This window comes from Bison bison, unplaced genomic scaffold, assembly GCF_000754665.1.
Source record: "Bison bison bison isolate TAMUID 2011002044 unplaced genomic scaffold, Bison_UMD1.0 scf7180017864163, whole genome shotgun sequence".
NCBI classification, from domain to species: Eukaryota; Metazoa; Chordata; class Mammalia; order Artiodactyla; family Bovidae; genus Bison; species Bison bison.
In genome coordinates, this window is record NW_011494735.1 from 8323402 (window position 1) to 8346972 (window position 23571).

The window sequence follows — 23571 nt, forward strand, 5'->3', positions numbered from 1 at the left end:
CCCAGCACCACTTGTTAAAGAGATTGTCTTTAATCCATTGTATATTCTTGCCTCCTTTGTCAAAGATAAGGTGTCCATATGTGCATGGATTTATCTCTGGGCTCTCTATTTTGTTCCATTGATCTATATTTCTGTCTTTGTGCCAGTACCATACTGTCTTGATGACTGTGGCTTTGTAGTAGAGCCTGAAGTCAGGCAGGTTGATTCCTCCAGTTCCATTCTTCTTTCTCAAGATCGCTTTGGCTATTCGAGGTTTTTTGTATTTCCATACAAATTGTGAAATTATTTGTTCTAGCTCTGTGAAGAATACGTTTGGTAGCTTGATAGGGATTGCATTGAATCTATAAATTGCTTTGGGTAGTATACTCATTTTCACTATATTGATTCTTCCAATCCATGAACATGGTATATTTCTCCATCTATTAGTGTCCTCTTTGATTTCTTTCACCAGTGTTTTATAGTTTTCTATATATAGGTCTTTAGTTTCTTTAGGTAGATATATTCCTAAGTATTTTATTCTTTCCGTTGCAATGGTGAATGGAATTGTTTCCTTAATTTCTCTTTCTGTTTTCTCATTATTAGTGTATAGGAATGCAAGGGATTTCTGTGTGTTGATTTTATATCCTGCAACTTTACTATATTCATTGATTAATTCTAGTAATTTTCTGGTGGAGTCTTTAGGGTGTTCTATGTAGAGGATCATGTCATCTTCAAACAGTGAGTTCTCATTATTTTGTTAAAATAGTTTCTTAGAGGTAAAATTATCGTGTCAAAAGATATGAACTTGAACTTTTTATAAGGCTCTTGGAACAAATTGCCAAAATCCCAAATTACTTTCTGCAAAGATTGCACCCATTGGTACCTTGGCTACCAGTGTGGCAGACAGCCTGACTTATTGCAGTCTCATCAACATGGGTTATTAATCATGTTAGCTGTTTAGCTGGCTTAAAAAGTGAAAAGTGGTTTCTCAATGTTCTTTTAATTTGATTTTTTAAATGCCTATTGAGGTAGGAGACTATTTTCTTGTATTAGACAATGTAAAATGTCTGTACATTGTGCTCATTTTTTGTGGTTCTTTTCATTAATTTGCAAAGCTCACTGTGCCGGGGTCCAGCTCCGGTAGATCCAGGGAATTCGAAGGGGAGACGACGTCGGTGATCAGGAGACAATAGCTTAATTAAGTGTTAATTAGAGATATAAAGAGTGGTTAAATAGGGATACCTCAGTGAAAAAATTCAGTGGAGAAAAGAGGCTGAATAACTTGGTTTACGTGGAAAACCAATAAAACTCCAAGACAAGGAGTTTGCAGGTGTCCTCCCATTCTCCCGAAGTAGAGGAGACACTAAGGCCTCCCCGGTCAGATCTTAGAAGTCCAGGCAAAATTAGTAGGCTTGGCGAGCCTCCATGCTCCAGATGTGAATTCAGCCAGAAGGTGAGAGAAAGAACAACAGGGGGAGACCAAGCTTCGGTGAGCAAGGCCCGCACTTTATTTTCCAAAGTAGTTTTTATACCTTAAGTTGTGCATAGAGGATAATGGGGGGAGGGGTAGAGTCATGCAAGGTCAGCAGTCCTTGATCCTTGTCGAAGCCTGGCTTTCTTCCTACAAACTTATCATATGCAAAAGCTTAGGTGATTTACATCATCTTCTGGCCAGGAGGCCTGTTAACATTTTATGACCCTTTCTTCAGAAAACTTATTTTTCTCTAAAGGTGATTATTCTAAAGTCAGGCGCCACCCTCTGAAAGCATTAGATAAAGTTGCATTCCTAAAGGGCAAAAATGTGGTGGGCTATAACAAGAAAAGAATTAACTCAAGGGTCCAAGGTTACAAACATTAGAGCTACTACTTACATTCCTATACACCAACTATATTAATCAATACACTCCCAGGGACACAGTAGGTAAGGGATATGGAAACTTAGCAGCAGACATTGGCCCAATAAATGAAAACCCTTCACCAATATAATTTCTAATCAACCCACTATACTATACTAATAATCTTCTAACTGCTCAAAGGAATCTGTATTTAGAAAGTTTAGAACATCTCGTGCCTCTCACGGTTGGGAGGCTGTGAACAATCACAGCCTGTGGCCGGAAGAACCTGTTCAGGCAGGCTAGAGAACTTCCAAAGGAGTTTGTGAACTAAAACACTCTTGTCATGTCCAGGAACTTTATTAACTGGAGCTGTAAGTTAACTCTTTTTCAGAGAGAGAGAGGTGGTGGGGGACAGTTCCCCATAAAGTCAGAGGTGTAGGTGAGAGCACAAAGCAGTAAAGTAGGCAGACTCTGGTTTTGGGGGTAGATGCTCGAGAATTGCCAGGGGGACTCCTGAGGCTCAATCCCACCTTTGTGTATGCCGAGCCTCCTTCCTCATGACCTTTGCCACAGGCGGAGTTCCTCACGCTGGCTCCCGGCATCACTGTAAAGTATTTGTAGTTTTTTTCAACTTATCATTTATGTTTTATTTTTTTTTTGAGGAGGTTTAAAATCCTGTGTGGTCAAAACTATCTTTTCATTTGTGATGGATCGCATTCATTATTTGTAGACTTTTTAATGATGACCATTCTGACCAATGTGAGGTGGTATAGTTTTGATTTGTGTTTCTCTAATAATTAGTGATGCTGAGCATCTTTTCATGTGCCTGTTGGCTGTTTGTATCTCTTCTTTGGAGAAATATCTGTTTGGATCTTCTGCCTATTTTCTGATTGGGTTGTTCGTTTTTTTGATATTGAGCTGTATGAACCTTTTGCATATTTTGGAGATGAACCTCTTGTCAGTCATCATTTGTGAATATTGTCTCCTAGTCCATAGGTTGCCCTTTCATTTTGTCTATGGTTTCCTCCCTAGGGAGCTCATTTAAATTGGTGAAACAGGAAATCAGGCACCCTTACAGAGTCCATTTTCAGGTTGTGATTATCTACTACTTCCAAATGTATCTGTATTGATGAATCCCAGCACTGTAAGAGTTGGGGATTAAATAAGCACAGAGTTTTTCTAATTTTCTGGCATAGGCGCCCATGTGAGTATAGACAGGAAGAGTGAATCTGAGTTTCTCGTGGGTCATCACAATGCTGCTGCTATGACTCACAGCCCTCTCAGAGGATTTGCTTCCAATCAAGATGGAAGTTCCCATGAAGGAAAAGGCCTTGGGTTCCGGAGATACACTCACCTGAGGTTTATAGCCCCAAGGATGTGAATATCCCTTTCCAAATACAGGAAATCCCCAATTCTGCTCAGATGATCGTGCTTGTACTATTGCATACCGCTGCATCATGGAGACAAGAAAGTTCTTAGAATATGACCACCAAATTCTTAGAATAGGGCGTTACTCAGTTTTGTGCCATGTCAGTTGATGTTCTTTTTTGGTCAAAGATAATTTTCTATAAAATTTTTCTTGATATTTTTTGATCTTTTAAGAAGTGATCAGGAATAAGATAAATATACAACATGTCTCTCAATTTCCATTTTATATTTTTGAATTTTTCCTGCATCTTTTTCTGTTATTAAAGAACTGCAAACTCATTTAACCCTTTGAAAATGCATTAATTAAATTAATTGCACAGTGACACCTGTTCAACTTAAATTAATCTTGTATCTTTGGATTTCTAATCAAATGCTTGTCTCCAAAATCTTCCCAGCTTTATTAATTTTTTGTGTCTGCTGGAAAAAAAAAAAAAGCTTACTGAAAATCTACTTCTTGGGATGTTGAAACTGTAAGGTTTTGAATATATATTTCAATCGGTTACATTTAGAGAAAACATCATTTACTGATAATTTAGAATCTTTATAAATCAAATGTAGAGGGGAAAGTGGATGATGCATTAGACAAGGTGAGACTAAAAAGAACAAACCTTCTGGGATGAGGCGACTCATGCATGTGTATGCATGCACACACACATACACTTTACACAGATAACCTCCCCTCCTTCAGTTCAGGTCAGTTCAGTCGCTCAGTCGTGTCCGACTCTTTGCGACCCCATGAATCACAGCACGCCAGGCCTCCCTGTCCATCACCAACTCCCGGAGTTCACTCAGACTCAAGTCCATTGAGTCAGTGATGCCATCCAGCCATCTCATCCTCTGGCGTTCCCTTCTCCTCCTGCCCTCAATCCCTCCCAGCATCAGAGTCTTTTCCAATGAGTCAGCTCTTCGCATGAGGTGGCCAAAGTAGGTTTTTGGAAGCAGATGTAGGATTTTTTTTTGCAGAAATGCAGGTGCAGGAAGTTTATGGGAATTTTAGTCCATTGCAGGGCATTATTCATTGCCTCATTAAGCTCAGTACCCCCAGCCTGAGCAATGAGGGTAACTTGAATTATTAAAAAGTAATCAAATCAGTGTGTCTTGCTCCTAAGCATCCAGGTAGCATTCATTACTCTGCTGGTCTGTTTAATATCTTCAAGCTGCTAAGGTGTTGTTTTCTCCTACAGACTCCTATGTGCCTAAGCATTGCATGAAATAGAAAACTCTTGATCTTTAACAGTTAGGAAGTGCCTGCCTTCTGGCATCAGAAGGGAACAAAAAGAGGAAATACAAACTGGATGGTCCAGTAAAATACCTGAGTTGGATAACAAAAAACATTTTCCATCAAGCCAAGGCTTGGCCTGTTGGAACACTCTGTCTCTGTCATCCCATGAAACCAAGGCAGCAGGAATGTTTCTCAACCAAGATCATCAGGAATCCAATGAGTAGGAACTGTCATATAGGTGTTAATGCTGGGAGGACCATCTTCTTCTCAGTGACCCCTGTTCTGAGCAGAAAGTGAAGCCCAGAGTAGATGCTCAGTAAGTATTGCTGGGAGAATGAATGGCTGTCAGCACAGCGTGGGGCATGGATGACTACTTGTGTTGAATGATTTATATTCATGGAGCAGCATATAATCATGTGATATTGAGGATGAGCTCTGGCCTAGCCTGCCTTTCTCATTTCTTCCTTTGTTGGGAGGCAGTGGCTTGCATGACCAAGGCTGAGTCTGTGTGAGTACTGTGCCTGTCTCAGTGTAGAAGAGCTATTTAATCAGAATAAGTTTGTTGTTTATGTCTATAGAAGAGTTAGTTTGTGTGCAGTTGGTGGCACATCAGTGTGTACTTGAATGCCATGTGAGTTATGTTCAATCTACTTGAGTTTTTCTGAGTTGTTCTAATTTACCCTGGTCTCGATTATACAACCTAGATGGCACTGGAATTCACAACATCTGACCTCATTTCCATCTAGCTTTCGGTAAAAGTGGCTCTCTATTCATAGGCTTATTGCTGCAAAAGCACATGGTAACTTTCACGTTTCTGTTATTCCTTGGAAATAGACAGCCTGTGCTGTTTCTCCCTTTGAGGTCTTTTTCTTTATGCGTGTGTTTTTTCTGAGTGCACATTGTTCATATTGTACTCTGTCTCCCACTGCCTAAGGGGTATTTCTGTCTCTTTCTGTGTATGTGTGTAGGTGTGCACATGTATTTGTGCAAGTGTGTGTCTGTGTAAAGGTATATGGATGTCTCCCATAAGGTATATCTTTGTTACTGTCAGTGCCTAGTTTGTGACAATGTACTAAGTGCTGAGGTTATAAAAACACGTACCATACGGTCCTTCCCTTTGAAAATCACGTTCTTAGCAAAGGATTTGTTTGTTGTTGTTTAGAGGCTCAGTCATGTCTGACTCTTTTGTGACCCCATGGACTGTAGCCCACCAGGCTTCTCTGTCCATGGGATTTCCCAGGCAAGAATTCTGGAGTGGGTTGCCATTTCCTTCTCCAGGGGATCTTCCTGATCTAGGGATCAAACCTGCATCTCCTGCATTGGCAGGTGGATTCTTTACCACTGAGCCATCTGGGAAGCCTAGCAAGGGTGCATAATCATAATCAAATCATTAAATTATAATGCAGTTGTATACAGAGGTATATGTGAACTGATGTCATCGGCGGCAGCAGGGGATGTTAGGGAAACCTACAGAGAACAAGTGCTGTTTAATTTGGGTTTTGAGAGGTGAGCAGGAGAACATGGGACAGAAAAGAGGAGAAAGAACATTACAGGCAGCAGGATAGGTGTGCAGAGTCAGGTACTGCAGACATGCACCACATGTTTGGGAACTGAAAGAAATCTATTTTGAGTTGAGCACAGGTTATATACAAGTCCCTGAAAATGAGGCTAACTAAAGTCAGATTTTGTTTTCTAAGCAAAATTCTTTGAAATATGTTTAAAAAGGTGTTCAATTATAATTCTTATTACTTGAACGGTCTTACAGGTAAAATTTATAAACAGAAAACAGGACAAGTGGAATTTGCAGAAAAGGAATAAAATTTCTATTTCACATTTCAAAACTGAAAAGTGGGCAAGTGTAATTAGTGCAATTTATACATCTTTCCTTAATTTCTACTTTTACTTTAAAAGTGAATTTATTGAAACTCATAAACTATGTATCTCCTAACCTCTGAACATTATTTCCTAGTTCCTTTCAAATCATTCTGTACTGAGGTTAACATAACAGTTATGTTTAAATGCCTCCTATATCAAAAGAGGTGAATATATATGGAAAAATATTTTTACCTAGGGTGAGAGGATTTTTCATGTGTTCATCTTTCACTGGAAGTTGAATTTGTCAGGTTGATATTACAAATATATAAATAAAATGAGCAGAATTTTAAACCTAGAGTTTATTAGATCTTTACATGATGAAGATAGAAAATACTTCATATTAATATTCATTGAGCATAATTTTAGATTGGTAAAATAATTCTTTTCTATTGATTTACTCAGAAGATGAAGATGTCACATCTTTAGTTTTCTGCCAAGATTGCCTCAGGTTTTCCTAATCAAAAATATAAAAGACTTTATTTTCCTCTATTTGCATTTGGCATAATTTTGCAGAACTATGCTAGATGTGTGAGTTTTTTTAATGACTTTTTAAAATGAAAGACATGTTTGATGGTGAACAGTAACATTACAGTTTTAACCTTTCAAATGGCAGGTCTTTCCACACCAAAAAAAAATTTTTTTTAACTACTTTAGTGTAGTATTATTGGTCTTATGGCTAAAGGAGGAGACTGAGGCCTGAGAAGTTTAACTAAACCACGTGATCCATCCAAATCAATGGATCACAGCAAGTGCAATTCTCCACCTGGTCCTTTTTAAGCATTAGACAATATGCTCAGAAGACACTTATGCATCTGTTGTGAAGTTAAAATACAGGCAAATTGAACTTAGGTTATTAAAGTTGAGACCCAAAGAATCTAGTAGTTGCAGACTCAAACATTGCAGCTACTTTGAATTCTAACCAGTCTGTAGCTTTAAACATGTATCAATGTTTGCTTTATTTTTCTAGATGTTTTAAATGATTGAAATATTTAACTGTCACAAAATATCTCCAAAATAAATCATTGAGACCTCAGTGCCACAAAAGCCTGGGGTTTTTGTCTTGTTTGCTAAAGCACCCCCACTGTTTAGAACGGTGTCGCATGGTAACATCAGTAAGTATTTACTGAATGGATGAACTCTTTGTGTGTGCTCAGTTGTGTCCAACTCTGTCATTTCCTACTCCAGGGAATCTTCCTGACCCAGGGATCGAACCTGAGTCTCTTGCTTCTTCTGCGTTGGCAGGCAGATTGTTTACCACTAGTGCCACTGGGAACTGTTTGTATATTGACTCAAATTTGTATTTATCCATTTAAAGGGAAAAATTCATCTTGAAAACTCTAAAGAAGTTACTTATGGCATGTTTTCTTTCTATCGGACTTTATATCCTCATTTTTCTTCCCTGGAATTGCTCAGAGCCATATTGTTTAGGTGGGACTATTATGGCTCAGATGGTAAAGAATCTGCCTACAATGCAGGAGACCTGGGTTCTGTCCCTGGGTCAGGAAGGTTCCCTGCAGAAGAGAATGGCTACCCACTCCAGTATTCTTGCCTGGAGAATTCCATGGACAGAGGAGCCTGGTGGGCTATACTTCATGGGATGGCAAAGAGTCAGATACAACTAATTGACTGACACTCACTCATATTTAAGGCCAGGGAACTCTGTGCATCTTGGTACCTACACTGAACTTAGAGGCTATGTTAACTAATCACACATTTACATGAGAACCTTCCAAATTGTCTAGAAGACCCCCTGATGACTGGAGCATGTGGACATGTAGTCATAACTTAGATTTGTAAATGGTTTGCTTTTAGCACATCTGGAAATATGGACAAACTAGTAATTATTCTCAATGGAATTTCCTATACATATTATAAGACATGTTTTGATATTTGATATCTAAGATATGTTTTGCAACTTGACAATGCTGATAAATAGAAATGATGATGAGTTTGCATACAAGGGTCTTCTCTTCCATACCAAGATTTTGAAAGCTAAAAAAAAACTCTGAAGTGCCTTGAAGAGAATTAGGTGGGCTACAAAGTAGAGGCTCAGTAAGGTCCAAGAAAAAGATAAACCTGAAAGATGTGGTAAGGAAGATTCTGAAAGTTCTATCTTTTAGGTTCTTCCATGTTTTTATGCCTCAGGGCAATTATTGGCCTACCCATCTGCGCAAGAGTCACGAGAAAAACACTTTATATCTGAACAAAGTGAAAATGCATTGTAGCGTTAATGACTGAAGGAAATTACCTGTCAGCTCCTTCACCTCCTTTTGAAATGGAAATACCTACAACGGATTTTAGTGTTTTGTAAACTTACATTTTCATATATAAGATTTCATTCAACCAAGGTTTTCAATGGGGACAATTTTACTTTGGAACTTCAGAAACAATTTTGTTTTTTTCTCTTTTTAGTTCTTTTAAATGGTCCCCACCCCCAACCCCTGCTCCCCATTTAATTGATTATTTGCAATGGTCAGATCTCAAGATTCAGGAAACAAATTCATGTTATTTGGAGAAGGGCACAGTAATGAACACTGACAATGCCAAAGCCTTGAGAGTAGGTTTTCAGTTGCCAAGCATGTTAAGAAGATTTTATGACCAGCTGGTGTGCAGTGCCTTACGGAAAAGAGAAGATCAGTTTCTAGCTCATTTCTTCTTATAAACCTAGGAAGAAGGTTTATAAAAACTAAGAATTTTTCTTGGCATGGTATGATTTTCCCAAGCTTGGCAATAACCATAACCTGCCATACAGAAACAAAATGAAACAATTTCATATGTATGTCTCTTAGTAATATTTCTTCTATTCATAAGGAAGAACTAGAATCTAGTGGATCAGTTTTCCCCAGTGGATATGTGATGATAATCCTGTGGATTTCAGAAATGTTATGTAGTCAGCCTCTCAGCCAATGGCTTGAGCCCATTTCTACCTAATGACTTGTGGGTACTTCACAATTGGTGGCCCTCTCTCCTCCTCTGTACAGCAACACTCTTAGTTCCCACTTTCTGTTGAGTCACACCTAGACACCCCAAGGGATTGTTCATCTCACTGAAAAGAAGGAGCTCCTGTTTAGGAACCTAAACCATTAGTTATAAGTCTATTGTGAGATTATTTCACCACAGTGAACTCTCTTCTAAATCCCTGAGATACGAACACTTCTTAATATTGACAATTAGCCTGGGGAAATACTAACTTCATTAACTCGGTCCAATGACTAGGGTCTAGTCTGAGTTGTGGTGTATTTCCAAAGGAGATATTTTGTGACTTTCAAGCATAGACAGTAAAAATAAACCAGTAGGGGTGTTGCTTATAGAGCTTTATTTAATGGATTCTGGAATGTTGATTTTTAGCTCTTTTTGAATTATATGGAGGCTGGTAAAGATGCTCATACAGTTTCTTTTCCTAATTAATTAATTAATCTATGCTACCTATTTGCACCTTTACTTTTCAGAGAAAATTTTACCATCTTTTTTTCAAGATGGTACAAGTTCAGACTATGAACAGAATATCTTCAGTTTTATATTAGTAGGGTACAAATTAAGGAGGGTCATTAATTCTTTCTCTACCCAGCATGATGTATATGTTCTGGGGAGAATGCCCAGATAATCAAAATATAGCTCTTACTTTAGTGGAGATACAAGAATGTCAAATAACGGAATGTGAACATTTTTGTTTTGTTCTTTGCTGTCTTACTGAGGTGTCTGTAAAACTGGAATCAACTAGATAAACCGTGTCTCCATACTTCCTTTTTCTTTAGTTGTTCAGGTTGGTTTCCCATGTCTCGGCAAACAAGATGGAGTGGCAGCATTTGAAGTGAATGTGATTGTCATGAATTCTGAAGGCAATACCATCCTGCAGACACCTCAAAATGCCATCTTCTTTAAAACATGTCAACAAGGTAATCAGTGATGGTGATTCTAGAGAAGACATAAAACTTCCAGGTGTGATTTGGACAAAAAAATTGTAGCTAGGTAGCTAGATAATTATTTTGTATAATTATAACCACACCAGTGGGAGGAGGGGCTGCTAAGTGCAGGGTCCAGTAATAGTACTAAGATAGACTTGTTCTCGGAGAAGGCAATGGCACCCCACTCCAGTACTCTTGCCTGGAAAATCCCATGGACCGAGGAGCCAGGTAGGCTGCAGTCCATGGGGTCGCTAGGAGTCGGACATGACTGAGCAACTTCACGTTCACTTTTCACTTTCATGCATTGGAGAAGGAAATGGCAACCCACTCCAGTGTTCTTGCCTGGAGAATCCCAGGGACGGGGGAGCCTGGTGGGCTGCTGTCTATGGGGTTGCACAGAGTCAGACACAACTTAAGTGACTTAGCAATAGCAGACTTGCTCTACTTTGACCCCACTCAAAATTTTAGGGACTCCAGTACCCTTCAAAATGCTCTGTCTTCCACCTCTTTCTCTCCCTATTCCAGTATAGTCTTGGGAGTCCTCAACCTCATAGCAAGGTCACCAGTCATCACTAGCAACTACCACTACCCATACATGCTGCCAAACACTTGATCCTTTTGACTTTCATGGAAAACAGGTCACTGCCATCTCAACAGCAATCTCTGCCAGGCAAAGTCACCTCCCACCACAGCCCGGGTAACCAGGGAAAGGGAAGGCCTGTCCCCTTCCCTATTCTGATATAAGCTCTTCCAGCACAGAATTTTAGCTCTGGAGGCTTTCAGTGCCCTAGGGATGTACGAAAAAGTCATTACCCACTCTGACAATGAATATGGAGGGCAATATCCATTGTTCTATCTCAGTGTGAATTGAAGGTCCAGTGCAGTAAATTGATAGGTGAGATGAAGGAAGAACATAAAGCTTGCTTTGCCTTCTTCCACGAGCCCCTTAACTGTTGAAAGTAGGATTGAGAGAAGCAAAGTCTTACTTTCCTGAAAACTTAAGAAAGTACAAGTGATGTAGAGAGAATGAAGTGGAAATATTGGTATTCAATAGATTACAATCGGTGTGCTGGGGAAAATGTGACCGCTAAACTCCTCGGGCTCCCTGTAATTCACTCACTGTGTTTTGAAAAGTGTCTATACAAAGCTTGTTTCTCTTTGGTGAAGCTGAGTGCCCAGGAGGATGCAGAAATGGAGGCTTTTGTAATGAAAGACGGGTCTGCGAATGTCCTGATGGATTCTACGGCCCTCACTGTGAAAAAGGTAAAGAACACGGACAGCCAGCTCCCTGGCTTGCTTCTTAGTGAAATGGGTGTCACACAGGAGCCCCACATGTATTTTTAGCACATCCCCTGAAATTGTCTTTCTGGTCACATTATATGGATTCATGCAGCCTTAAAAAGCCACAGGAAAGCTATTGGGAAGTGTTTCTTCTAGGAGTGGTTTTCTGTTAAATCCAATATGTGGTGACAGGCACAGAAAACTGGTGCAGTGTTGACATTCTTTGTGGCCACTTTACTCTCCTCCATCCCCCTACCGGGGCTCACTGTTATATACACTCTGCTTTGGCACAATCTTACAAAAGTTTTGAGTTTTTCTCCCTCCACTAAAATTGGTTTTAAAAAGAGTATTGTGACCAATTTGAAAGTATCTACTCCAATTAAAAGTAGCTTGAATCACAATTAAGTCTACACCTGAGTTATGAAGGTGCTCTAGGCAAAAAAGGGAGGATGAAGATCATATTTGTGTAGTAAGTATATCTGTTTCAGTGAAATTACTACTAAGAAAGTTATACGAAAAAAAGAGATGAACATGAAAATGTTTACTAATCCCATGACTGGCTGCATGCTTAGTCTTTCAGTTGTGTCCAGCTCTCAACCACAAAGGTATATAAACCACAAGCTCACATAGAATGAATTTATTTAACAAGAATAAGAAAAATATTTTTCATCTTCGAAAAAATAAGAATTTTTCTTGTTTGCATTTATTTTTTTATTTTTTGGATTAAAATATTTGATTTACAATGTTGTTAGCTTCAAGTGTACAGCAAAATGATTCAGTTATTCATACATATATATCTATTTTTTCAGGTTCTTTTCCTTTGTGTGTTATTACAAAATACTGAGTATAGCTTCCTAAACTACAGTAGGTCCTTGTTGATTATCTGTTCTATACATAGTGGTACAAATATATAAATTCTAAACTCCAAATTTATCCCTCTCTGGGCCTCCTTTCAACCATAAGTTTGCCCTCCATGTCTGTAGGTCTGTTTCTTCTTTGCATATAAGTTCATTTGTATCATGTTTTTAGATTCCATATGATAAGCCATGCCATATGATATTTGTCTTTCCCTTCCTTCACTTTGTATGATAATCTCTAAGTCCATCCATTTTGCTGCAAATGGCATTATTTTATTCTTTTATGCCTGAGTATTTTTCCATTGTGTGTATATGCATACCATGTCTTTATTCATCTGTCAATGTACATTTAAGTTACTTCCATGTCTTGGCTATTATATATAGTGCTGCAATGAACACTGGGGTGCATGTATATTTTCAAATTCTGGTTTTCTCTGGATATGCCTAGGAGTGGGATTGTAGGATCATATGGTAACTCTATTTCTAGTTTTTTGGGGAACCTCCATACTGTTCTCCCGGAGAAGGCAATGGCACCCCATTCCAGTACTCTTGCCTGGAAAATCCCATGGACCGAGGAGCCTGGTAGGCTGCAGTCCATGGGTTCGCTAGGAGTTGGACACAACTGAGCAACTTCACGTTCACTTTTCACTTTCATGCATTGGAGAAGGAAATGGCAACCCACTCCAGTGTTCTTGCCTGGAGAATCCCAGGGACAGGAGAGCCTGGTGGACTGCCGTCTCTGGGGTCGCACAGAGTCGGACACAACTGAAGCGATTTAGCAGCAGTAGCATACTGTTCTCCATAGAGACTGCACCAATTTACATTCCCACCAACAGTGTAGGAGAGTTCCTCTTTCTCCAAACCCACTCCAACATTTATTGTTTGTAGAATTTTTGATGATGGCCAGCCTGATCAGTGTGAGGTATATCTCATTGTAGCTTAGATTTGCATTTCTCTAATAATTAGTGATATTGAGCATCTTTTCATGTGCCTGTTAGTCCTCTATCTCTTCTTTGGAAAAACATCTGTTTAGAACTTCTGCCCATTTTTTGATTAGGTTGTTTGTTCTTTTGATATTGAACTATATGAGCTGTTTGTACACTTTAAAAATTAATCCCTTGTTGGTGACATCATTTGCAAATATTTTCTGCCATTCTGCAGCTTGTCTTCTCATTTTGTTTATGGTTACCTTTACTGTACAAAAGCTTTTAACTTTAAATAGGTCCTATTTGGTTTTGTTTTTATTCCCATTACTCTAGGGGATGAATCCCAAAAGATCTTGCTGCAGTATATGTCAAAGAGTGTTCTGCCTATGCTTTCCTTTAAGAGTATTATAGTATCTGGTCTCATCTTTAGGTCTTCAATCATTTTGATTTTTATGTTTGTGTGTGTGTGTGGTGTTAGACAATGTTCTAATTTCATCTTTTTCATGGAGCTATCCACTTTTCTCAGCACCACTTATTGAAGAGATCATCTTCTCTCCATTGCATGGACCTGCCTCCTTTGTCACAGATGAATTGACCATAGGTGTGCATAGGTTTATTTCTGGACTTTCTATCATGTTCCATTGATCTCTCTGTCTGGTTTTGTGCAAGTGCCATACTATTTTGATGATTGTAGCCTTGTAGTATAATCTGAAGTCAGGGAGTCTGATTCCTCCAGCTCTGTTTTTCTTTCTCAAGATTTCTTTGGCTGTTCCAAGGGGTCTTTTATGTTTCCATGCAAATTAAAACATTTTTGTCCTAGTTCTGTGAAAAATGCCATTTGTAATTTGATAGGGATTACAGTGAAAGTGCTGCACTCAATATGCCAACAAATTTGGAAAACTCAGCAGTGGCCACAGGACTGGAAAAGGTCAGTTTTCATTCCAATTTCAAAGAAAGGCAATGCCAAAGAATGCTCAAACTACCACACAATTGCACTCATCTCACACGCTAGTAAAGGAATGCTCAAAATTCTCCAAGCCAGGCTTCAGCAATACGTGAACCGTGAACTTCCAGATGTTCAAGCTGGTTTTAGAAAAGGCAGAGGAACCAGAGATCAAATTGCCAACATCTGCTGGATCATGGAAAAAGCAAGAGAGTTCCAGAAAAACATCTATTTCTGCTTTATTGAGTATGCCAAAGCCTTTGACTGTGTGGATCACAATAAACTGTGGAAAATTCTTCAAGAGATGGGAATACCAGACCACCTGACTGGCCTCTTGAGAAGCCTGACTGGCTTCTATGCAGGTCAGGAAGCAACAGTTAGAACTGGACATGGAACAACAGACTGGTTCCAAATAGGAAAAGGAGTATGTCAAGGCTGTATATTGTCACCCTGCTTATTTAACTTATATGCAGAGTACATCATGAGAAATGCTGGGCTGGAAGAAGCACAAGCTGGAATCAAGATTTGCTGGGAGAAATACCTCAGATATGCAGATGACACCACCCTTATGGCAGAAAGTGAAGAGGAACTAAAGAGACCCTTGATGAAAGTGAAAGAGGAGAGTGAAAAAGTTGGCGTAAAGCTCAACATTCAGAAAACAAAGATGATGGCATCCGGTCCCATTGCTTCATGGCAAATAGATGGAGAAACAGTGGACACAGTGGCAGACTTTATTTTTTGGGGCTCCAAAATCACTGCAGATGGTGACTGCAGCCATGAAATTAAAAGACGCTTACTCCTTAGAAGAAAAGTTATGACCAACCTAGATAGCACATTAAAAAGCAGAGACATTACTTTGCCAACAAAGGTCCATCTAGTCAAGGCTATGGTTTTTCCAGTGGTCATGTATGGATGTGAGAGTTGGACTGTGAAGAAAGCTGAGCACCGAAAAATTGATGCTTTTGAACTGTGGTGTTGGAGAAGACTCTTGAGAGTCCCTTGGACTGCAAGGAGGTCCAACCAGTCCATCCTAAAGGAGATCAGTTCTGGGTGTTCATTGGAAGGACTGTTGCTAAAGCTGAAACTCTAATACTTTGGCCACCTCATGAGAAGAGTTGACTAATTGGAAAAGACTTTGATGCTGGGAGGGGTTTGGGGCAAGAGGAGAAGGGGATGACGGAGGATGAGATGGCTGGATGGCATCACTGACTCGATGCACATGAGTTTGAGTAAACTCCAGGAGTTGCTGATGGACAGGGAGGCCTGGCGTGCTGTGATTCATGGGGTCGCAAAGAGTCAGACATGACTGAGTGACTGAACTGAACTGAATAGTGAATTTGTAGACTTCCTTGGATAGTATGGTCATTCTAACAATATTGATTCTTCCAATCTGAGAAGATGGTGCATCTTTCCATCTGATTGTATCATCTTCAATTTTTTTTTATCAGTGACTTACAGTTTTTTTGAGTATAGATCTTTTATCTTCTCAGATAGCTTTCCTCTTAGGTATTTTATTCTTTTTGATGTGATGGTAAGTGGGATTGTTTCCATGGTGTCCCAAAGCTTGTGTTGGCCTGCTAGTTGCAGGTCTGGGGCCCAGTTGGTCCCACCGAGGGTAGCGTCTGGCCTGTTGTGGGTAGGCTAGGTCCTCAGACTGAGGGGTTGTGATTTTCTTGCATCTGTTATCTGCCCCTCAGTGGGTGAGGCTGGTCTAGAGGCTTATGTAGGCTTTCTGTTTGGAGGGGCCTTGTGAGTGAAGCTGGGTGTTGGCCCTCTGGTGGGGAGGGCCATGTCAAGGGGTGTCTCTAGCGGTGACTGATGCTGAGAAAGATTGAGGGCAGGAGGAGAAGGAGACGACAGAGGATGAGATGGTTGGATGGCATCATTGAGATGTAGACATGAGTTTAAACAATCGTGAAGGACAGGGAAGCCTGCTGTTCTGCAGTCCATGGAGTTGCAGAGTCAGACATGACTTAGTGACTGAACAAGATGAGGTGGCTATGAGGTCACGAAGTCTTTAGGCAGCCTGTCTGCTGATGAGTAGGCTGTGTTCCTACCCTGTTTATTGTTTGGCCTGAGGTGTACAAGCACTGGATCCTATAGGCTGTTGGGTGGGTTCTGGTCTTGGTGCCAAAATGTTGGCCTGGCCTCCATGAGAGCTCATGCCAGTGAAAATTCCCTGAATCTTCTGACCAGTGTCCTTGTCCCCAGAGTGAGCCACAGCTTGCCCCTGCCTCTCCTGGAGATCCTCCAAGACTAGGTAGGTCTAGCCCAGGCTCCTGTAAAGTCACTACTTTTGCCCTGGGTCTTGGTAACACAAGACCCAGGTATGCCCTCCAAGAGTGGAGTCTTTGCTTCCCGAAGTCCGGTGGAGCTCCTGCACTCAAGTCTAGCCTCCTCCTGATGCCAGACCCCCAGACTGGGGAGGCTGATGTGGGACTCAGAGCTCTCACTCCTGTGGGAGAGCTTCTGCAACTGTTGTCAGTTTGTGGGTCACCCACCCAGGGGGTATGGGATTTGACTGTGTAGAGAGTGTGCCCCTCCTGCCGTCTTGTTGTGGTTTGTTCTTTATGTCTTTGTGATGTAGAATATCTTTTTTGGTACGTTCCAGTCTTTTTTTTATCAGTGATTGTTTAGCAGTTGTGATTTTGGTCTTCTCATGAGAGGAAGTGATCTCAAAGTCCTTCTATTCCACCATCTTGTCCTGAGCTCCATCTGGACTAATTTTGAAATTGAAAGATTGAGGAAATACAGCAGAAAATGATATTTACAGAAGATAGTTTGAAATTGAAAAATTGAGGAAATAAGGCAGAAAAAGGTACTTCTTAAGAAGACCACATCTTACTTAAAATAATGATTCTGGGAAAATTTTAATCAGCCATTCAAGTGGAACAATTCCGAAATTCTCTTCTATGAAATTGGTTAAAAATATAACCTTATTTACTGCACAAAAATAATTTTAATATAGCAAACTTCTATCTTTACAGAGCAACCCCTTTAGAGTCAACCACAAAGCTTGAAAATGTAGACCTGTTATATTATCGACATTTCCAAAATGGTCCTGTTCTAAAACCCTATTTGCCTTAATTAGAATTCTCTCTCCCCATTAGTCCTTTGCTCACCACGATGCATGAATGGCGGGCTATGTGTTACTCCCGGTTTCTGCATCTGTCCACCTGGATTCTATGGAGTCAATTGCGATAAAGGTAACTTCCTAAGAACAAGGTTCTTTTTACTTTTTTTTTTTTTACTGGAGGATAATTGCTTTATAATGCTGTGTTGGTTTCTTCTATACAACAAGGTGAATCAGCCATAAGTACACATTCGTCCCCTCCCCCTTGAACCTCCTTCCCAGCCCTCTAGGTCATCATAGAGCACTTGTTTGAGCTCCCTGTGTTATACAGCAACTTCCCACTAGCTACCTATTTTACATATGGTAATATATATGTTTCAATTAAAAGAAGTATATTTACTATATCATCACTCTTCATAACAGCTTTATAAATAGGGTGTATCACTTCGCTGGTTGCTTTAACATTAACTATAAATTTTAGTGTAGCTTAACACAGTACAAGTTTACATTCACTCACAGAATGCTCCAGTGCAGGAACCTGGTCAGTGTGCAAGGCAGTTCTCCATACAGTGACTCAGGGCCCCAGGCACTGATGATCCTGCTGACAGCTTAGGAGCTCTCTGGTTCCAGCAAAGATTGGAATAGGCACTGCTTAAAAAAAAACAAAGTCCAAAAGTGACCCACAAAACTTTCAACACACATTCCATGGATAGGAATTAGCCTCATTACCTACCTGGATGCAAGCAGGAGAAATGTCATTCCTGGTTGGACAGCTATCTCCCTTTATGGGAGGGGAGCATGAAGTTTCATGGACAGTTAGCTACTCCTGGCCCATTGCTGTTTTCGTATGTCCCAAATCAGTTTTATGGGTGAGCTTCTAAAACAATCTCTTCCAAATTGCCTGACCTAGAAGTTCATTGATCACCCATTTAATTCTCTGCTCACAGATCACATCCCTGAGAGCATGGGTCCCTCCTTCCTATGAAGCAGCAGCATAGCCAGATTTTACTCTCAGAAAGTAGATTCAAACATGGCTCTAGAGTAGAATGGTGTGATTCATAGTCTTGCAAGACACCTATCTACTTTGCCTGGTTCACATCTTTTATGGAAAAAAATTAACATCTGTAAAGTGTATGATGGAAAAAAATTAACATCCTTAAAGTGTATGTATTTAATGAAATTATCCTTCTGTCAAAAATGCTAATTGTGTGAGTTGTTGTTGTTTGGTTGCTTGGTTATGTCCAACTCTTTTGCAACCCCATGGACTGTAGCCCACCAGGCTCCTCAGTCCATGAGATTCTCCAGGCAAGAACATTGGAGTGGGTTGCCATTTCCTCCTCCAGGGATCTTCCCGACCCAGGGACTGACTCACATCTCCTACATGGGCAGCCGGGTTCTTTACCACTGAGCCACCAGAAAAGCCAAGTGCATGAGTAGGGCACTATTTTCTAAAATAAATATTGGATTGGCCAAAATAAAATAATATGCTTATTTTTGAGAAGTGTCTCTTTAGTGATAATACAGATAGCACCAATTAACATCAAAATGAGCAGCTTTTTTAAAATGAAAGAAAAGCTAAAGGAAGGAGCCCTTAGCATGAGTCAGAATAATCATTATGGTTGTCTGTTATTTTGTGATATGCAAAGTACCTTCATACAATTACCTGACTTTAGTTCTAACAATCTCTTGAGATATGTAAATAATTATTCATCATAGTCCCAGATAAGCAAAATAAAGTTTATAGACCTTGAGTACCTTGACCCAAATTCACACCCTCCACTGTACCGTGTTGCCACTCAGGCTACCTGTTTCAGAACCCAGTTCCTCTACAAGTGAGTCTGAGTAGAGAAACCAATCTCTGTGGGCCATGCTTTTCCCAACTGTAAATAGAAATTAAGCCATTGACCCCTGGTTCCCCCATCTCTAAGCTAACTGAGAGCACATGTTCACATCTCTACCTTTTATTTGTAGGTGGTCTTTGAAAACTATAGCATTGGAATGAAAACAACTTTAAAATTTTATAAAGATTAATCACTAATGACATTGATAATAATAGCCAGTGAGTAAAAAATTCTTTCTTGTGCAGCTTCTTTTCATTTGTCTAAATTTAGCATTCAGCCCTTCTGCTACTTCAGAATTGGGCAGAATTTAATTCTAGAAGCAGAATTAAATTCATATTATCTCAAATTTACTAGGCAATAGAGCCAATCCTTCAGAAATTTGGATGAAGAACAAGTGTATTATCCAATTTTAAAAGACCATTTATGAGGCTTATTATTGGTGTAGTATGCACAGTGACTGATAATCAACTATAATGTCTTTTTTATGCCAGGGTGTCTCAACACTGCATGGTCCTGTGAAGGAAAATGTCTATGTGTATTCCAGTCCTTTTACATTTGTAATATTTTACCTTTCAGATGAAAGATTTTCCTTCTTGTTAGACTCCAGTAACTTTTTCTTATTCTTTTGGAAAGTCTGTTGAAATTCCACTTGGTCTCACTGGAGATCTGGGAACATTAAAAGAAATAATGTTTTTTTACTATCTCAACCAAAAGATGCATTTATTATCCAGGAGGGAGTATAGAGCTTCTGAAAAATGGTTTAATTACTGGCATGGAACTAGACCTTGGCACTACAGATTCAAAGAAACACTAAAGATTAACTTTCATTGGCTCTTGGGACATCTGTTGTAAACGTTAACGGCTGAGTGGTTAAATACCGGCCCAGCAAACCTTCAGCCCCAGTGAAAGTCCTTTGGTGTCTCTGGCTCATTTTCTTAGTCAAGAATCATCGCACAACAGAGATGGAGAGAAGCAATTATGCAATTATTAAGGGTGTGGCCAGATTCAATAATCAGTTTTGTCACATTTGTAATGTTGGTCACATTCTGTAACTTTTGATTAAACTCCCAGGTTCATCGCATTCTACATGTTAGTAAGGATAGTGTCCAGCGAGATCCAGCAAAGTGGACACAGATCCTGATGTTTTCTCATCTCCTATTATCCCCAGGAGAAACAGGGGCAAGTGGGGAGATAAGACATGCTCACAAAAACAACTGTCCTCTGCTCACTTTGGCAATACATGTGATAACGTTGGAACAGGACAGAGAAGATTAGCATGGCCCCTGTGTAAGGATGACAGGCAAACTTGTGAAACATTCCATAATAATTCTAGATTATTACAAAAGGTCCAGCCCTAATATTAGCTTCAGTGGCTCAGATGGTAATTGCCTGCAAGGAGGAGACCTGGGTTCGATCCCTGGGTGGGGAAGATACTACCCTGGAGAAGGATGGGAATGGCTACCCTCTCCAATATTCTTGCCTGGAGAATTCCATGACAGAGGAGGCTGGTGAGCTACAGCCTATGCGGTTGTGAAGTCAGACAGCACTGAGCAACACTTCACTTTCAACAATGTTAGCAGCAAGTAACAAAGGAAGTTCAAAAATCGGATTCTCCTAAATCCTAAATCCTGTCCTCCAGTGCTTTTGTTACCCTCTATGACAAGAAACTTGATTTTGCCAAGGCAAATACAGCATGGCCTTAAGCTAGGAGATGCTTATGATTTTTAACGAAAGTTTTATCATTTAGGAAGCATGATATTCATAGAATATTTTAGTTGGATTTCATTTCCGCAAAGAAAGCACACACTTAGAACTTTTGGAAATCCTTTCTGATTTTCTTCCTGGACGCTTATTCCAGCTTTCATTCACCTACAGCCAATTTTGGCCTGTTTTATATAGGACAAGAACAAAGAGGCCGTGAAACTGGAATAGCTGAGTTCTTATTTTCATCTCCGTTATAGAATGAGCCAACTTGTCTATTTTTAGATACTTGCTCTCCCCCGTTTTCATTTCTGTCCTCCCTCTATTTTAGGTGCCAGTGAGCAGTGAAACTCCAGAAGCTGACTCTAAAAAGGAGGGTTTAGGATGAACTACCAGCAGTATGATTATCACCTGGAAAATCTAGTTTATTGGACTCCCACAGTCACATACCCACTTTCGTCATCCCTCTAGCTCATGCCGCTGCCACTTCCCTGCCTACGGGATCTCATAAAGGGGAATAGGCTGCCCTTTCCTGAATATAATTACTCTTTCTTGCAAACGTCATAAAAACTTATTTTTTTCAAAAATTTCTGTTATATAAGATGCATCTCTGTTCCTCTTAATCAGGAAAAAAGTTGCTTTCTCCTCTGTCCAATCCTAATATTTATGACTTCTCTCCCTTTTATCTGCTCCAAAGAAGGTTTTCTCCTTTTATTCTTCATTCATCTTAAATATTTTCTTGGATTTATAGCATTCTTCTCCTTTTAAGAGCATAGATATTTACAATAAAATTAAAAAGATATTTGTTTTTACCCACTGTTGCCTTTTTTCACTAAGAGGCAAACAAACCCCTAGAGGTGGGTCTGGTGTCATGTGTGTGGTATCCTGTTATATTGCCTGAATCTGCAAATGATCAAGCAATTGATTACCACTGCTGTCTGGGTAATATGGCTTATTTTATTAAATAAGTAAATGGGCAAGTAGCAGATGCCTAAGAAGTATCACTTAGCCTTAATGAAATGTTGTTGTTAGATTTAAGTGACTATCTAATGCAATACCCTGTTATTCATTCTAACAGCAAATTGCTCAGCCACCTGCTTTAACGGAGGGACCTGTTTCTACCCTGGAAAGTGTATTTGCCCTCCAGGACTAGAGGGAGAGCAGTGTGAAACGAGTGAGTACTGACCTGCATTGTCTTTGTTCGGGGTGGGGAACATGAGCGGCACCATCTGACCCCTTCATTTTATTGATGAGGAATCTGAAGCCCCGAGACAATGAATAGCTTGTCTAAGGTCTCAGGCCAGGGGTTTCTTTTTACTAGATTCAGCCGCCATCCATTTTGGCTAACAGTGGGGTAGAGGAGAGGCATAGATCAGCTCAGCTGACTCATTAAACACTCTCTGACTCGGTTGTGTCTGGTTTGCGCTCTTCACCATGTTGCACTGTTTCTTGTAGAGAGTCCATAGTTTGAGACTAGAAATGTAGACCAGAGCTTAAGGACAGCTGGAATTTGTTCACTTACCTGCAGGCATAGAGTCTTTTTCCCCCACCTCTGGCTTTCTTCTTTCTGTTCACATTTCCCAACTCACTGCCACATTTCCCAACCAGCCAGAGCCTAGTAATCCATCTCAGAGAAAAAGACAGACTCAAGAAAACGGAGGGAAGTAAGGTAAAGAGCAATAAAAACAAAAGCATCTAATAGCACACACAACAGCGTGAATGAATTGCACAGATGTTATGCTAAGTAAAAGAAGTTAGACACACGAAAATGCGTGCTGGACGATTCCATTTTTATGAAGTTCAAGAACAGGCAAAAGTATTAGGAGATCATAGAAACCAGAATAGTGATTGGGAGCACAATAAAACTTTCTGATGTGCCTAAAATGCTCTGTATCTAGATTGAGGAAGTGTCTCTTAAGTGTTTATTTATGGTTGACAAAAAAAAATAGTTGATCCATAAACTTAAAATCAATGCACATTATGCCTTCTCTAGATGTTTGTCATGCTGTGATACCAGAAAAAAAAAAAATACAAATTTAAGGGTGGAATGTGGTGGATAATCATTGTTTTGGGAACCAGGATACCAAACTCTTTGCCCTGGCCCTGTTATCTTCCCATCACTGAAGCTCTCTGCTCAACTCAGAAATGAGCCAACCTCACCCTAGATTGCTCTGTGACCCCAAAAACAGATAACACCAAAGCGTGGCTCAGGAAGAAACAAAAGGAATGTGAGTGAGCATGTCCCTACTTTTCTGGAAGTTCTGGAATACAGCATTTTCACCTCCAGCTGTATTATGTCCATAAAACACCACTGTGTTTGCTCTAGCCATAGTTTCTGAAGTTGTAGTGGGTTCAGAATTAAATAATACTGACTTTCTATTTTAACTTTCAACCTCTAATTTATTTGTGGGGATTTTTTCACTTTAATGAGTAATAGCTGAAATGACTATTTTTTTATAGAGTTCAAATGAAATACTTCTGAAGTTTTCATAGAACATGTAATTTAATTGTCAGGATGTGGTTTCTGTTCTTGTTAATTACCCTGCCCCGATAAAGATATCTCTGAACTAACTCCCCTCAATTTTCTCCACACACTTACACTCAGACTTTGTGTACTTAATTGGTTCATGTTTATGAATCTTTGTTCATGGGTTCCTTTCTCTTCATGGACATATGCTGTTTCATGCCCTTAGGTTTATGACCTT

At 39.8% G+C, this 23571-nt stretch overlaps 1 protein-coding gene across 2 annotated transcripts in view; it reads left to right on the forward strand.

Annotated features, from left to right (window-relative positions):
* The window catches only part of WIF1 (WNT inhibitory factor 1), a 92355-nt gene that overhangs the window by 59016 nt on the left and 9768 nt on the right, over positions 1–23571 (forward strand). The window contains exons 4-7 of one of the 2 annotated variants that reach the window (XM_010841580.1): positions 10095–10235; positions 11412–11507; positions 17362–17457; positions 21945–22040. In XM_010841580.1, the coding sequence (XP_010839882.1) occupies positions 10095–10235; positions 11412–11507; positions 17362–17457; positions 21945–22040 (429 nt within the window). The remainder of the gene's footprint in view (positions 1–10094; positions 10236–11411; positions 11508–17361; positions 17458–21944; positions 22041–23571) is intronic. The other variant, XM_010841581.1, reaches the window with a different exon arrangement.